The following is a 15,867-nucleotide window of genomic DNA, read 5'->3' on the forward strand; positions in this document are numbered from 1 at the left end:
ACTTGGAACTTTGGGACTACCATATTGTCATACAATCAGAATTAGTCCATGTAGAATGTTTGTCCATCATTTTCAATTGAAATCATTTAGAAATAAATAATAATCTATATATGTATATTTAATTCTTACAATGTAACTGGCAAATGAGATTAATTTGAAACTATTTGAATGTTTTTGTCGTATAGCAATGCACCATAGACCTAATTTTTCAAAAAATGCATGAAATAATTTCTCAGACTGTAAAATTGAATGAAAAGCAAAACTGCATATGACAAAAGCATTACTTAGTTGTATAGCAAAAAAATAATTATTTTTCCTTTGCTATATGTTCTAGTCAAAATACAACACTCCTGTCCACACTAATGATGCACTCTTCAAACTGCTGGGTTAAAAAAATTAAAGTTGGGTCATTTTGGGCTTGTTTTGTGCAAAATAACGTGTCAAATTGACCCAACTTCCTCCAGGTATAAAAATTGAGTTGTTTTGTACAAAGCAACTCAGAAGGTTGGATCAAATTGACACGGGTCGGTCCAATTTTTGACCAAACTTAGGTTATTTTCGACCCCACAGTTTTAAGCGTGCAATTGCGGATGATGATGTCTGAACTATGAAACAAAGCAGACTTTATATTAAATATGAATGTTGTACACGCAAGCCCGGGGAAATATTTTTCGTACAAAACAACACTTTTTCTACCATTTGCACCATACTCAAACTTTTATTGCTTAATTATATAAAGCAGCATCTTGTCTGTACTTTGTATATTGAAGACACGAAAATGATTGCACAATATGTTGAATTAGTTCATTTGTTATCACATTCATACAGGATGAAAACGCTTACAGGCAAATTTCATTGTAAATCCTCATGCAGGCTGATGTGTGACAGACTAACAGAGCAGTGTGTCTGTGTGTTGTCTGGCGCTGATCCGTGACCCGTGGTGACCCCTAAGCCACCTCCCCCCTCCCTTCACATGCACGCTCACACTCCATAATTTAGCTTAGTGCGCCACCTACAGCCTAAAGACAGCCACTTCACACAGCCCCCTTTGAGCACAGCATAAACAAGAAGTAAAGCACTTTACATGCCTCACAACTCATTCATGATGAATACAGTACAGTCAAATGTACAAAAAAAACAACGCTATTTTTACTCTCATTGAAATTAATACAAATTACAAAGACTAAAGAAACAATGTTATCAAAGTTTAATAATTCATTAAAATAAAGTTAATATTGCACAAAAATACAAAAAAAATGTGCTTTATTAAAAAAAAATTCAAAGTTGATCCAAACTTATGAATTAAACGTTGATCAGATAATGAAGGCGTCCCTAATGAAGAGGGACGCCAGATGACGAGATCAACAAGTGAACCAATAGCAGCTCTCCTCTTACCTTTTGCGGAAACCCGTGAAGTAACCCATCTTCTGATTGGCCTATTTTCAATTGCGTTATTTCAACCACGTTTTGTCCTCTTACGGAAGTGGCACTTACAACTGCATTTGCACAACTGTTTACAAACATTTCTCACGGTAAGTGCGATATTTCACATATAACTCGGTTCATAACTTGTTTTGCCGAAGTACGCGTTGACATTTGTACCGAAAGTTTAATGCATGTTCCTGCTTTCACGCTGTTTAAGCTTACAATTCTCAATGAGATGGTTAAAAGTCTGTTTTCATTTCTTTTTATTTTTTCTTTCTTCACATGAAATGGTGTTCTGTTTGTTTTTGGTAAAAGCTCTGGTGGCGCCGTCTGTGTTACGGCTCATTAAACACCGTCTGGAATTTTATCTCGTGAAGGAACCGTTAGATGCCTGCAGAATTTGAACTAAAACCTTCCACCCTTTGGTAAACGTGGAAGAACATGGTCGTAATGGAGTCAAAGATGTTGAACGTGCAAAGCAAATTTAGCATTCATTCAGTGCAATGTTAAAAAGCTGTCTTGAGTCTTGTTTGTTCTGGTCCAGATGTGCCCGATAGAGGGCAGCAGGTCAGGTGGGCAGGGTCACCTGTGATGGAAATGCTAAAGTAAGATCTAAAGAGTTCTTTGAGGTGACGTGGCAGAAATCAGTAAGACTGCAATCATTGTGGAGAATACCTTGATTCTCCAAATTGATCAGCTCATCATTCTTAATGCTAACTGACTCTCCTCCTTTCATTCTGTCTGTTGTATCCAAATGAATGGCTGCATGCAAAGCACAACTGCATTGTGAGAGCGTAACATAGTTAAGAAAATAGAATCCTCTTTCTGTGGTATTGCAGATATCGCCTAAAATCAAAGTAAAAGAGAAGGATAATTTGTGATTGTTTCTCAAGTGGTCATCTGCACATGTTCTCATCACAGGTCGATGTAGCTGCACGGTGGGTTAGCGTAGCGACAGAAAGAATCAGAAAAGTAGCCTAAATCAAATTTAAAGCAATCATGTGACAATGTGTTACTGAAGAGTGGTGGCTGCATGGAGAAAGAAGTCATGCTGCCTGCCTCAAGCAGTTTTACACTATAGGGCCATTTTTGTTGCCCTTTATTCACACTATTAAATAAAACCGCGTAAACTTGACTTGGTTACCAGTACACATAAGTGATTCGGTTCTTGTTTTGAATGCCGACTTTGTTTTTCTGTCGGGAGTTTGTTCATTCTGCGTGTTTACGCCTGTTTCGGCCGTCATTTGCATGGCTTGTGAATGTTTGAAGTGGATTAATGTGGACAGGGATATTTCCAGATGACGTTTCTTGTGTGTACAAAGGAGTATAAGAGCAACAGTGAGGGAAAAAAACAAAAAAACGAAACCTCCAAAGCAGTTGCACATCTTTGAGACTGAAAGACTTTGAAAGTCAAAATTTTATAACAAAAAGGGCCTTGCAGGGTTTGATTGTAATTGAGAGGGGGGGGAAAAAAGGTGTACAATTTTATAATTAAATGACCTGGAAAATTAAAGACTGGGAAATCCAAGAATTGCCTTAGTAGTGTATTTTCTTTTTCATAATGACTAAAATAATATTTTCTCCATACTCTCTGATACATTTCGACAAGGCTTGTGTAATCTTGATATTTATATCCCAGACTCTCAAGTTACACTCATCGAAACATTTCCAGGAACGCTTCAAGCGGTTTTGAGGCATTTTCCGCTGCAATGTGACGCCAGAGTTGTCTCCGTTGACCTCCACAGGTCATACGCACTGATGCTGTGTTGGTAGCAAATGACGAGTGCACGCCCTTTGGCCCAGTTAACAAATCTTGTCCTCCCCCTCCGGCGCGTTTGCCAAGTGCGAGCTCTTCTTTTCTCTCTAAACCATGTGACTGGAGGTGTACAATTTCATAGGAGGTCAAGACCCACAAGCGTGAGCTGGTGAGGACTGTCACGGCGATACCACTTGATATGATACTAAGTCATACGACACATGACTTATGATATTTCTAATCAACTCGTAGCGTGACGATCCGACTCGAATCAAGCCCGTTTACATCGCAAGTTGCACGATGAAGGCAAACAGACCCGTGACGTGTGTGTGCGTGTGCATGTTGTTGAAACTTCCTGTCTGTGTTTGAGATGCGTATTTGCACACCGGCTGAAGCCCGTCTTGATGTTGCGTTGTTTCCGATGACCCCGCTGATCCGCTTTGCCCTCTCTCCCACTTTCTACTCTAGCATGTGTGGGTGAGGGTGGCGTGGGGGAAGGAGGGGTATGGGGTGACCCGCAAAACGATCTGTCATTGGTTCGCCATCCTCCCGGGCCAAGTATGGAGAGTGGAGGTGTTGGCGGATGGCAAAGTACCTTTTGCCTCCAATAACGCTCAGCCAAGTATGACCAGTCAGGACACAGTCACACTGACCTTCAACTAAAATTCTTTGAACTATCTAATGATATGTATTTTAAAAAAAAAAAAATGTCCACGTGGATGCAGTTTACAAATGTAATTTATCCTTCAACATTTACCACCGATCGACTGTCCAGCTCGCACAGGACATTAGCGTTAGCATAACTGCTAGCGTGTAAGCATTTGATGAGTTCATTTTTGAAATGTTAACCCAATACACAGTACTGAGCGCTTTTGCTATTTAGCTTGCTGGATTTGTACACTTTGGAATTCAGCCAAAGTGTGAGAGAGAAATGACTCGCTGCTTTTCTTTGTCACCAAATTTTTGGGCACCGTTTTTATGGCAGATGCCCTCCGGCGCACCCACCCATCAGCTTTGTTACTCTTGTGAAATATACGCCACGCCGGCTGTCTAGAAAGAAAAAGAAATCCATCTTCTGCCGCTCTTTGGAAGGTTGGGCAGTGACGTTGGTCGCGTGTGTGTGTGTGTTTCTGTTTGGGAGGGGACTGAGGGGCGTATTTTGTGCTATTCATAGTGTGAGAACCTCAGAGGTCTATTAGAAGTCATCGAGTCCTTCCTCATAGAAACCAGTGCACTTCTGCAAAGAGTTTCCACTTCTCAGTCACTAAGAACTGTGAGTATGGGCTATTTGATTTTGGTGCTACAATTAGCACTTGTAGCTGTGACGTGACTCTTGTCATTGTGATTTTTGTCTACGGATTGGCCGAAATAGAACATTTAGTTAAGTGGTGACTAATGGACATTATTTGCGAATTAATTTCTGATTGTGGTCCGAGTGGAAGAATTATCACAACAACAAAAATGATCAAATCACCTTCTCCCAGCATGCGATGGTTTCATTGGTCACAATTTTGACGCTTAATTATAGATGTAGGTGAGAAGTCAATTGTTTCGACTGTGGCTGTTGTTTGTTAGCATGTTAGCATCTGATGGAACAATGTTAGCATCTGAAACAAAGTGTATACATTTGTTAGCATTGAAAAGTTTGGCCTATTTGGAAATGTCCTTATGTTTTGAAGAAAAGCACATTTTGTCAGTTCAGATAACATCAAATTACATTTTATAACAGTAGTTGATCTTTGCTATCTGTAACCGTAGCACAAAACAGCCATGCAGGCTCAGGAAGTCCTGAGACAGTTGCGGCTTCCAGAGCTGGACGACCTGCGCCAGTACGTACGTGGACTTCCCACCAACACCCTGCTAGGCATGGGCGCCGTGGCCACCTTAACCACCTACTGGCTCTGCACCCGACCGCGAGCCCTCCAGCCGCCATGCGACCTCACCATGCAGTCGGTAAACATGCAGGTATGTTGCCGCCGCTAATCACAATAGAGGTGTCAAAATTAGATGTCTGTTTGGCAACGGTTGTGTGTTTTTTTTTTGTTTTTTTTCCATCAGAGTGAAAAAAACGCAAGAAGGTCGGTGCTCAACAACAGCGACGAACACATGGCGTACTACTACAGCGACACAAAGACCATATACGAGGGCTTTCTACGAGGGCTTCGAGTCTCAAGTGAGTTATCTCATCAGCTCAACGAGATCGGCACCGCTCCGCGAAGCTAAGCGCTGCTTCTTCTACTAGATAACGGACCGTGTTTAGGAGCGAGAAAACCAAACCAGCCGTACGAGTGGCAGTCGTACAGAGAGGTGAGCTGACCGTCTTCTGAATCAGTCCCAGCCGACAGCAATGAGAGAACTTTGTTTTGGGGCGGCGCAGGTGGCAGACCGGGCCGAGAACGTGGGCTCCGCCTTGCTTCACAAGGGTCACTCTCAGTCGGGAGACAAATTTATTGGGATCTTTGCACAGAACAGACCAGAGGTAATACGAGTCTTGTTTTTTTTTTTTGCTTTGGTTAGCAAAAGGCAAAACATTATATTTTTGTGATCATGTCTTTTAGTGGACCATTTCCGAGCTGGCTTGTTACACGTACTCCCTCGTAGCCGTCCCGCTGTACGACACGCTGGGCGCAGAGGCTATCGGCTTCATCATCGATAAAGGTACATTGGATATCGCCGTTCGACTCGGAGTGATGACGACGGTGGTTTTTTTGCCGCACGCTCTCCAGCCACCATCAGCACGGTGATCTGCGACGTGCCCGAAAAAGCTCGGATGATCCTCGACTGTTTCAATGAAAAAAAGCGAACGGTGAAGACGATTGTGCTGATAGAGCCGTTTGATGCCGAGCTGGTGGCCCGAGGACAAACGTTCGGAGTCGAGATTATGAGCCTGAAGGACCTTGAGGTTTGAATATTAGCCTCTTTTTGTACATAATGTGTCATTTGGATATTAATTTGTTTACAATTTGCTTTTTTTTTAATGAACTGGTCAAATGTGAATTTTTAGAGTTGTTAACATTGTACTCTGTGTATGTTTTTTTTTTTTTTTTTTTTGCAGGACTTGGGTAAAACTTACCACCATGACCCCATTGTGAGTAGAAGCACAAAAGTAAAAAATCTACAAAATGATTCTTTTGGTTTTTATCCTGTGTAACATGATTACAGCCACCGAAACCAGAGGACCTTGCGCTTATCTGCTTCACATCCGGAACTACAGGTAACTAAGGACAAGCATTCTAACATTAACTTCTTTTTTTTATTTTTTTTTATTTAATATTGATATTTTCTCTATATTTTGTCAGGAAACCCAAAGGGTGCAATTCTCACCCATCAAAATGTCATCGCAAACACTGCAGCTTTTCTTAAAATAACTGAGGTAAATGTGTTTGATTGCTATGAGGAGGGTGGAAAGCTACAAATGGGAACAAGATGGGATCTGGTTTCCTTCACCTCCATGTGTGCCCGATCTATAAGAAATGTCCCCCCCCCCTCCCTTCATTTTTACTCTTTTGTATAAATGGCATTAGGGCAAAATGCAGGCTGGTTCCAAAGATGTGCACATCTCCTTCCTCCCTTTGGCCCATATGTTAGAGAGAGTTGTGCAGGTATGGCCCTTTCACTAACCACGACGTGTGCATGTGTTTTGTGTGTGTCTTTCACAGGTGCACTGCATGCTGAGCTGCCGTGATGTTCTCATATCCTATCTACCTTTAGCTCATATGTTTGAGAGAGTTGTTCAGGTATGCCATTGATGGTTTTTTTTTTTTATTTCACCAAAACAAAATTTCAAGTTGCTTTCAAGGTCTCGTAAGAGGCTGGATGTCAGCAGGTCCACAGCAATTCGCTTGTGTTGAACACTAATATTCTCTGGTTTGGATTTTTGAGCTTTTCATCATATGTGTTGGAACTTCTGAAGTTCACACTAACGGTGGCGGAGCAAGGGGGTGGCCCACTAGGGGGCAGTGGCCCCCATGAAAATATGCTTAGACCATATAATTGACTTATGGATGTTTGGGGTTTTTTTCTGGGAGATTTTGTCCCCACATTTGAAGAATTTGGGGGATTTGTTGAAAATAAAATGTTTTACAGACTCCCTGAAATATTCTTGGCTCAACCATGGGAAAAGTATTTGTTCCGCCAGTGCATACTACGAGCCAAGAATCTTCACAATTGTTGTTTACTGCTTTTTTAAATTATATTTAATCAAAGCCCATTATGCAAAAGTAGCTGCCTGGATGGAACATGAAATGGTTGAAACTTGCTCCACCAGGGCGTCATCCTCATCCAAGGCGCTCGTATCGGATTTTTCCAAGGTGACATTCGACTCTTGATGGACGACCTGAAAGAACTGCGGCCGACGTTCTTCCCTGTGGTGCCACGTCTCCTAAACCGCATGTTTGATAAGGTCATTCCGCAATCGCAATTCTCTCATCTTTTCTTTTTTTTTTTTTTTTTATGACTGGACACTTGCAGTCAAAGCTCTTACGCAAAACTGTGTTGCCCTCTGCAGATATTTAGCCAAGCCAACACGCGGCTAAAAAGATGGATGCTTGATTTGGCATTCCAAAGGAAGCTTTCGGAGTTGAATAGCGGTGTGGTCAGGAGGGACAGTATCTGGGATAAGCTTATCTTCAAAAAAGTACAGGTAAATGGTCAAATACAGTAATTCCATGGAATTGTTATTATTGGTGTTATTATTACAAACACAATATGCTGAGAGAAAAAAGCAATACAAATATATTCTCTCAAATCGTTTTTTTTCTAATCTCACAAACTTGTGTCACAAAATAAAACTAAACTACAGCCATTGGTTTCTGTACTGAAATACAATACTTGTTTTGTTGCTCTTTCAAATTCATTTTCAAAGTGTGCTGCCTTCTAGCGGTCAACAGTAGAATTACACCAGATAAGCAAGTGTTAACATTAACTGGAAAAAAAAAACAACCACAAACATGGAACCTGTGATGGACTGCAACCACATTTTCAGCCTGGCTCGAGTATGTCGTCAACATGGTTTCAGTCGTGTTTCTTCTTTTTACTTCCTCGGGCAGGCGAGCTTGGGTGGACGCGTGAGGCTGATGCTTACAGGAGCGGCGCCCGTGTCGCCCCCAGTGCTCACTTTCCTAAGAGTTGCGCTGGGATGTCAGGTGAGACGCAGCACCATTTTTTTTTTTTTGCCTGCGACACTAAGCGCGTTCTGTTTTATCAGTTTTACGAAGGCTACGGTCAGACAGAATGCACAGCAGGATGCTCCATGTCCATGCCTGGTGACTGGACAGCTGGTAAACAATAGCACTTGACAAAATAATTCCAATCGGTTCTGGAAGCAAATCATTGAAGCGTGTATCATTTTTTTATAGGTCACGTCGGGCCTCCTCTGCCCTGCAACGCCATCAAATTTGTCGATGTGGAAGACATGAATTACTTTGCAGCCAACAACGAAGGAGAGGTTAGCAATCGACATGTTTGTTGAATTTCCAAATACTTCTCATTCTTTCCTAGCATCATTTTTAGAAGTCGAATACAAATGGAGTCCTGCTCTGTTTCGTCAGGTTTGTGTCAAAGGACCAAATGTCTTCCTGGGATACCTGGGAGACCCCGAGAAAACGACGGAGGCCATCGACAAAGACGGATGGCTGCACACGGGGGACATTGGCAAATGGCTTCCGGTAAGGAATCTGAAATGCGAAAAGAGGATCGGTTCCCTTTCATAGCGTCCGACTCCCATCTTTGGCAGAACGGCACTCTGAAGATCATCGACAGGAAGAAGCACATCTTCAAGCTGGCTCAAGGAGAATACATCGCCCCGGAGAAAATCGAGAACATTTACAACCGCAGCGACCCGGTGGCGCAGATATTCGTGCACGGTGACAGCTTACAGGCGAGTGCTTCGTCGGTCTTGCGCAACATCCCGAACGCGACGTGTGTGTGTTGACTCGTCGATCTGCGTGGAAAGGCATGCTTGGTGGCGATCGTGGTGCCCGATCCTGACTTTTTACCCATTTGGATCAAGAAACGAGGCATTCATGGCTCCTACTTGGAGTTGTGCGAGAACAACGTGAGTTTATTTTGACAACAGAATTCCAGCCAACTTTTATTTTGCCAACAAAATTCCCCAAAACATTCCTTCATAATTTTTTATGGCAGGATGTTAAGAATGCCATTTTGGAGGACATTCAGAGGCTGGGCAAAGAAGCTGGACTCAAGTCTTTTGAACAGGTAAATTTGTAATTGTCAATAGGTTTCATCTTGAGTTAGAATATGGAAAAGACATTTAATCCTGCAGTTCATCTTTCAAATATGAACTATTAAACAAATTCATCAAGCAGGATCAGGCCAATTCTGACCTATATAATTAATATATATTCAAAATCCTTGTTTCTTGTATAATCCTAATTTATTGATGTTGAATAGATGGTGGGTCTGTAAAATTTAATTTGTAAAAAAAAAAAAAAAGTTAATTTAATTTGAGATTTAACACAGAGGCAGATTTCAAACCGTACATAGATTTCAGTGTAACTTTACGTGCCCCTCCGCCATGTTTAGTGAAAGAAATGAGTCCAACATCTTGTTATAAATCCAAGCCTAAAATATAATCTTCTCCCTCAGGTGAAAGACATTGCATTACATTCGGAGATGTTCTCTGTGCAAAACGGCCTGCTGACACCAACGCTTAAGGCTAAAAGAGCAGATATTCGGAATCACTTCAGAGAGCAGATAGATCAACTTTATGCAGGCCTTAAGGTCTAAAGTGATTGGACTGGAAGGTTACACCTGAATGGGAATATGTTTCCCAGTGACAAGCCAGAGATCTTTTTGGGGTTTTTTTTGGAGCTCAGTAGTGTACTGTTTTTTTGGGGGGAGTCTAAGCTTTCCTCAACAGGGCACCAAATCAAGTGAGTGGTTTTATTTATCCTAGTATAAGTCTTGCAGAAGTGTAAACTGGAGGTTTTAAAGTTTTTTTGGCATGCGAGTGGATATTTAATGAAGTCGTTACAGGTAAATAATATTTGAATTGTACCTAACAAAGAAGGATCTTCACTTATTGTTTGAATATATTTGCTTTCCCCCATTTCTCAACCGGTTCAGTTTGTTTTGATGGTTGTTTCATTTGGGGGCACAGAATAGCAACAATTTTAATCCTGTCTTTGTCACACTACTCGTTTTAAAGGTGACTTATGATATTTGGAATTGAGACCTGCCAATTCAAATCATATTGTGCTTGTAAAATAATGTATAAAATATATATATATTTTTTGCAGGTTTATGCTTGAGTTGTGAACTATTGCAAAGTTCAATAAAACGCAAAAGTAAGTTGCCGTGGATTAACGTCATTCTCTATGAATGGAAACCTTGCACGCAGTTGAGCAGCAGCTCATCTGAGATTTCGCTGCTTGTCAGCTCAAAGTCGTTGAGGCAATCCGAGAATTCCCGGTCGTCCTCAGCACCTCCTCCCCACGTGTCGGCCGGTTCCTGATACTCAGTCGCTTGTTTCGGTGCCTGTGTGGCTTCAATGTTGCCTGCATCGTCCATTACGTAGCCCTGATCCTCGTCGTCCTGTCAGGGGAAAACAGAACAAAATCTGAATGATGAAAAACGACATAGAAGTTTCATTCATTCTGTGTCAACTCAAAACAATCAGAAATATAAACCCTTGATCATATTTGATCTAAGTAGTAACAACTTAATAGAATGTAAAGAAATAAAGGGAAAGTCAAGTAAAAATTCTTCTTTCAGCAATATGTTTCATACAATCAAACACGTTTAGATGCGATATTGCGTTAAAAATCTATCAATCAAAATCACATCTTGCAAAAGTCACAGATATACCAACCAGCATCATGATGTAACTGATGCAGATCTCCTGTGGCAGTGGGTAACCTGTAACCAAAAGATGTAATTGCTCTGAACTAAATTACTACTGTATATCTACACATTATTTGTGATTGACGCATAAAAGAACCTACTTGAGGATCTAAAGTTCCTGCACTCGGGATCGTGACACTTCTGGTACCAAACCTCCTCTTTGAGATCCACCACAATCCTGCAAACAATGAACGGACTCAAATCAAAGCGGCGGCCCACGGGTGGGCGGTTATCGTGGATGTTATCGACTTCACGTACATGATGTTGTTGCTTTTGTGAAAGCGGCCCACGTTGTCACACCAACGGTACTTGGCAATGTCGTAGACCAGAAGCTGCTCGGCTGCAAAGTAGTGCCACCGTCTGATGCCTGTGAAAGCATAGGGAGAAAAAAAATATTGGTTTTTGTTTTACAAGGCCTATTTTTATATCCTATTTTCACCAGATGGTTAATTTCGGGTTTTCAATCATAAAAATTAAAATCTTTCAGTAGGTCACGTTGTGTATAATGAATTCATAAGTGTCACCTGTTAAACTACTAAAATGAATTATTCCTAAATTTTCTAATTAATTGAGACAACGCAAGCAGTAATTCTGAATGTTTTGAGTAAACACATGATGAGAGCTCCCTCTTGTGGTACATGAAAGAATCCCTGCTGCGCACACTTCAGGAAAAAAAAAATTGGGAAATTAAAATGTTTAATTGTCTTTCCTACCACAACACTTACTTCCTTGTATGTTGTCCCTCCTAACCACCGTCAAAACGAAGTCGTCCACTTCTCTGTGAGGTGACATTAGGTAGCCTGAGAGTGAGCCTGTAAAAAAAACCCCAAAAAAAAACAAGTGAACCGCTTGGAGTGAGTAAAACAAAAATGGTGTGACGATATAGCTTGACTCCTGTGGTCTTACTTGGGTCACATGGTAAATCTGTCTGACTGTGAAGCCTCGTGGTCTGACATGCTCGGGTGTCTGTGACTTCCCACGTTAGAATTCTCTGGCCTGTGAAGCTGATTGCATAACAGCAGTGTTGGGAAAGTTGATTTTCTGCACAAACTCATTCAAAGTTCACTTGACACATTTTAAAATGAACTTGTTAAGTTTAAAGTTTAAGTTGCTTTCATTTCAACATACCTCACATTGCACACTAAAGACGCCAAGAACACACTTTCCTCTGCAGAAATGCCCTTGGTGGCTTTGGAGATGAACTTGTTGTCGTCCGCTAAGGAGAAGGCAGCGTTCTTCCCGACCTTGGATGACTTGTAAAGACGGAAATTTCTGTTCTTGGTGTAGACCCCTGTTGAGTGTCGTTGAAAGAAAGTCACACGTGAGGGTACCTAGGCAAACAGGCACAATTTTGTGCATCTTACCGAGATCGACAAAGTTAGCATGGTGGCCATCTTTGTTTTTCACGTGAAGGAAGCTGAGGTCAGTTTTGTCAGTTTTCAGTCTTTTGGTCTGCGTACTTTCACTTGTCAGCTCGCTGCTAGAAATAAAGTAGTGTAGTGGTTTCTAAAAAAAAAAAAACTCAAGGACCTACGTAAATAATTTCATACAAACCCATCCACATTGCATTCATCCAACACAGGTTGAAGTATGGCATGAACGAAGGCACCTAAAAGCAACAATAACATGACTTTGTGTGGTATATTGCATCCAGCCCGTGACTAGTGTACTGCGACAAACGTACCGACATGAATGTTGTCCTTGAAAACGGCATTTGGGAGATTGAAGATGAGATGTCGACTGAATTTATCATCTGTGCTGGAATCCAGATTGAGGATGTTTGATGCGCAACATTCGACCCCATAAATGTCCTTCAGCTTTTCACAAACATACTGTCAACAATGAAAAACACACACTATTTATATCTAAAATTTTAAAAATTAGTAGTGCACGCTTTTGCATATAAGATAAATAATAAATGAAAATATGTTCAAAACTAGTCAACCTGGATCAACATGGCTACCATCTTTTTGCCATCGACCTCTCTGTTTGAAGGCTTGTGGAACTCCAAGTCAAAGTACAGTTTGCAAACAGCGCCCTCTGGGATCACTTCGTAGCAGTGCATCAAGGATTGTGTGTAGGTCCTGCGCAGGAAATGTAAAAAAATAAAAGAATTGACCATGTCTCACAGTACAAATAGCCCATACGTCATACAATTTATAAATGATAATAAATAAAACAGTATGTCCATATTTGAGGTACACGTGTTGTGTACATGCAGTGGAGAGAAAACACATCTTTACCTGTAGTAGTGCCACAGTTCACCGTAAGTGGTCACCAGGAATATCCTTTGACCCCGGGGAGCCTTCTCTTTTTCCAATGCAAAGACATGCACAGGCTGGGGAGCAAATCAAGAATAACAATTTTAAAAGACAAGATAGAATGTTTGCTGGAGAACAACAGGGATGATTCTAAACTGTACCTCCTTGCAGCTTTGAGCAAAAGCAATGGCCACACTTTGGCGATGGAACAGTTTCCATATGGAGGAAGGCTGGCAAGGCCAAAGTCGAGGCTTGTAGCGCGGAATCACTGGATTATGATGGAAGGTCTCGGCCAGCTGCTCTACCTTCTTGAGACGCTCGCCCCATTTTTTCATCCTCGCTGTTGTCCAAGTGTCGCTTTGGGTGACAAGCAACACTTCTTAGACTTTAACCGATAAACCGAAATCTTGACACTTTTTTTACGGTGTGACGTGAGTTTTCGAGCGCAAAGGGGAAGAAAATGTTAACGTCGAAGAAATGTCAACAAACACCAGTCATTTTTGTTTCAGACTTTGGCGCGAGTGTTGGCTCGTGAATGAACGATTTGTTCAAAAGAACGAATCTTTTCAGTGAACGAGAGTGAACGAATCACTTTCGGGTTTTTTTTCCAGTTCATATGACTTTAACCAGTAGGTGTCGGTGATGCGCATTGAAGCTGGTGCCACCTCGCCGTAAAACAAAACAAAGAAGAAAAATGACATAATTTATTTTAATAAACATTTATCTTAAACTTGTCTGGTGTTTTATTCCTTGTTTTTATATTTGCCAATTAAAACATAAAAATCTGACATTTGGTTAACTGCTTAATAAGACAATATGTATGTGTTTGACGTTGTTATATGAGTTGGTGTCCCCCAAAATAACAAATGTCTTCACAACAGATTTTTTTTCAACCTTTTATTTAAACACAAACACATTTGGTATAAACCATCAACTACAATCCAACAAATACAATATTAAAACATCAATGTCGGCATAATGAACCTGAAAATGGCGGTGTACCTAATAGAGTGTCCGAGTGACGTCACAGACCAAACAGCCAATCAGAAAGTGGGGGGTTGTTTGGGTGTGGCACTTTTCACTTTCATTTAAACTTTGACCATGATTTTTCCCTAATAAAGTGGCCTGTTATTAGGAACACCTGAAAATGGCGGTGTACCTAATAGAGTGTCCGAGTGACGTCACAGATCAACAGCCAATCAGAAAGTGGGGGGTTGTTTGGGTGTGGCACTTTTCACTTTCATTTAAACTTTGACCATGATTTTTCCCTAATAAAGTGGCCTGTGATTAGGTACACCTGAAAATGGCGGTGTACCTAATGGAATGTCCGAGTGACGTCACAGATCAACAGCCAATCAGAAAGTGGGGGGTTGTTTGGGTGTGGCACTTTTCACTTTCATTTAAACTGACCATGATTTTTCCCTAATAAAGTGGCCTGTTATTAGGAACACCTGAAAATGGCGGTGTACCTAATAGAGTGTCCGAGTGACGTCACAGATCAACAGCCAATCAGAAAGTGGGGGGTTGTTTGGGTGTGGCACTTTTCACTTTCATTTAAACTTTGACCATGATTTTTCCCTAATAAAGTGGCCTGTGATTAGGTACACCTGAAAATGGCGGTGTACCTAATGGAATGTCCGAGTGACGTCACAGATCAACAGCCAATCAGAAAGTGGGGGGTTGTTTGGGTGTGGCACTTTTCACTTTCATTTAAACTTTGACCATGATTTTTCCCTAATAAAGTGGCCTGTGATTAGGTACACCTGAAAATGGCGGTGTACCTAATGGAATGTCCGAGTGACGTCACAGATCAACAGCCAATCAGAAAGTGGGGGGTTGTTTGGGTGTGGCACTTTTCACTTTCATTTAAACTTTGACCATGATTTTTCCCTAATAAAGTGGCCTGTTATTAGGAACACCTGAAAATGACGGTGTACCTAATAGAGTGTCCGAGTGACGTCACAGATCAAACAGCCAATCAGAAAGTGGGGGTGAGGGCGGGTGTGGCACTTTTCACTTTCATTTAAGCTTTGACCATGATTTTTCCCTAATAAAGTGGCCTGTGATTAGGTACACCTGAAAATGGCGGTGTACCTAATAGAGTGTCCGAGTGACGTCACAGATCAACAGCCAATCAGAAAGTGGGGGGTTGTTTGGGTGTGGCACTTTTCACTTTCATTTAAACTTTGACCATGATTTTTCCCTAATAAAGTGACCTGTGATTAGGTACACCTGAAAATGGCGGTGTACCTAATGGAGTGTCCGAGTGACGTCAGAGATCAAACAAACCTTTGACCATGATTTTTCCCTAATAAATTGACCTGTGGTTAGGTACACCTGGAAATGGCGGTGTACCTAATGGAGTGTCCGATCGTCACAGATGAAACAGCCAATCAGAAAGTCTGTGTGGGGGGATTGATTCGTTGAACAATTCGTTTGAATGAATATTTTGAGTGAACTGATTCTAAAGATTCAGTTCACTTAAAATAACTGGAATACACATCACTATTTGACGCGGCTGTAACCGGAAATACGTCACATTTGTTCCGAGTAAAGAAAATT

At 41.3% G+C, this 15,867-nt stretch overlaps 2 protein-coding genes across 3 annotated transcripts; one reads left to right on the forward strand and one right to left on the reverse strand.

Moving 5' to 3' along the window:
* The first annotated feature begins 1,410 nt into the window (after nt 1-1,410).
* On the forward strand, nt 1,411-10,492 carry acsl1a (acyl-CoA synthetase long chain family member 1a). The gene is made up of 21 exons (XM_085911831.1): nt 1,411-1,532; nt 4,940-5,146; nt 5,240-5,354; nt 5,424-5,488; nt 5,559-5,660; nt 5,740-5,839; nt 5,908-6,083; nt 6,237-6,269; nt 6,344-6,395; nt 6,481-6,554; nt 6,841-6,918; nt 7,449-7,583; nt 7,689-7,823; nt 8,230-8,325; nt 8,388-8,460; nt 8,539-8,627; nt 8,731-8,847; nt 8,916-9,059; nt 9,135-9,236; nt 9,326-9,397; nt 9,788-10,492. The coding sequence occupies exons 2-21, from the start codon at nt 4,952-4,954 to the stop codon at nt 9,926-9,928; spliced, it is 2,094 nt and encodes a 697-aa protein (XP_085767957.1). The 5' UTR covers nt 1,411-1,532; nt 4,940-4,951; the 3' UTR covers nt 9,929-10,492.
* On the reverse strand, nt 9,585-13,833 carry primpol (primase and polymerase (DNA-directed)). Of its 2 annotated transcripts, none has more exons than XM_085911833.1 (13): nt 13,467-13,833; nt 13,288-13,382; nt 12,990-13,128; nt 12,729-12,876; nt 12,599-12,653; nt 12,409-12,521; nt 12,173-12,335; nt 11,951-12,048; nt 11,770-11,856; nt 11,303-11,411; nt 11,146-11,222; nt 11,013-11,059; nt 9,585-10,735 (listed from the first exon to the last, which is right to left on the reverse strand). In XM_085911833.1, exons 1-13 carry the CDS (start codon nt 13,638-13,640, stop codon nt 10,517-10,519), a joined length of 1,524 nt encoding a protein of 507 aa, XP_085767959.1. In that variant the 5' UTR covers nt 13,641-13,833; the 3' UTR covers nt 9,585-10,516. The 2 variants fall into 2 exon arrangements, with proteins under 2 accessions (XP_085767959.1, XP_085767958.1); XM_085911832.1 differs by having other exon boundaries at nt 12,409-12,524.
* Nucleotides 13,834-15,867: the final 2,034 nt, after the last annotated feature.

The sequence above is a fragment of the Syngnathus leptorhynchus genome, chromosome 5 (assembly GCF_054491065.1).
Source record: "Syngnathus leptorhynchus isolate UIUO chromosome 5, UIUO_Slep, whole genome shotgun sequence".
Classification (NCBI taxonomy): Eukaryota; Metazoa; Chordata; class Actinopteri; order Syngnathiformes; family Syngnathidae; genus Syngnathus; species Syngnathus leptorhynchus.

Excerpts from the sequence above, each read along its gene's own strand:
- acsl1a (XM_085911831.1), top strand. The coding sequence starts at position 4,952 with ATGCAGGCTCAGGAAGTCCTGAGACAGTTGCGGCTTCCAGAGCTGGAC. Across the intron at positions 5,489-5,558 it reads AGTGGCAGTCGTACAGAGAG|GTGGCAGACCGGGCCGAGAA; the intron begins GTGAGCTGACCG and ends GGGGCGGCGCAG. Across the intron at positions 7,824-8,229 it reads TTATCTTCAAAAAAGTACAG|GCGAGCTTGGGTGGACGCGT; the intron begins GTAAATGGTCAA and ends TTCCTCGGGCAG.
- primpol (XM_085911832.1), bottom strand. The coding sequence starts at position 13,640 with ATGAAAAAATGGGGCGAGCGTCTCAAGAAGGTAGAGCAGCTGGCCGAG. Across the intron at positions 12,877-12,989 it reads TGGTAGCCATGTTGATCCAG|TATGTTTGTGAAAAGCTGAA; the intron begins GTTGACTAGTTT and ends CATTGTTGACAG. Across the intron at positions 11,412-11,769 it reads GAGGGACAACATACAAGGAA|GCATCAGACGGTGGCACTAC; the intron begins GTAAGTGTTGTG and ends ATGCTTTCACAG.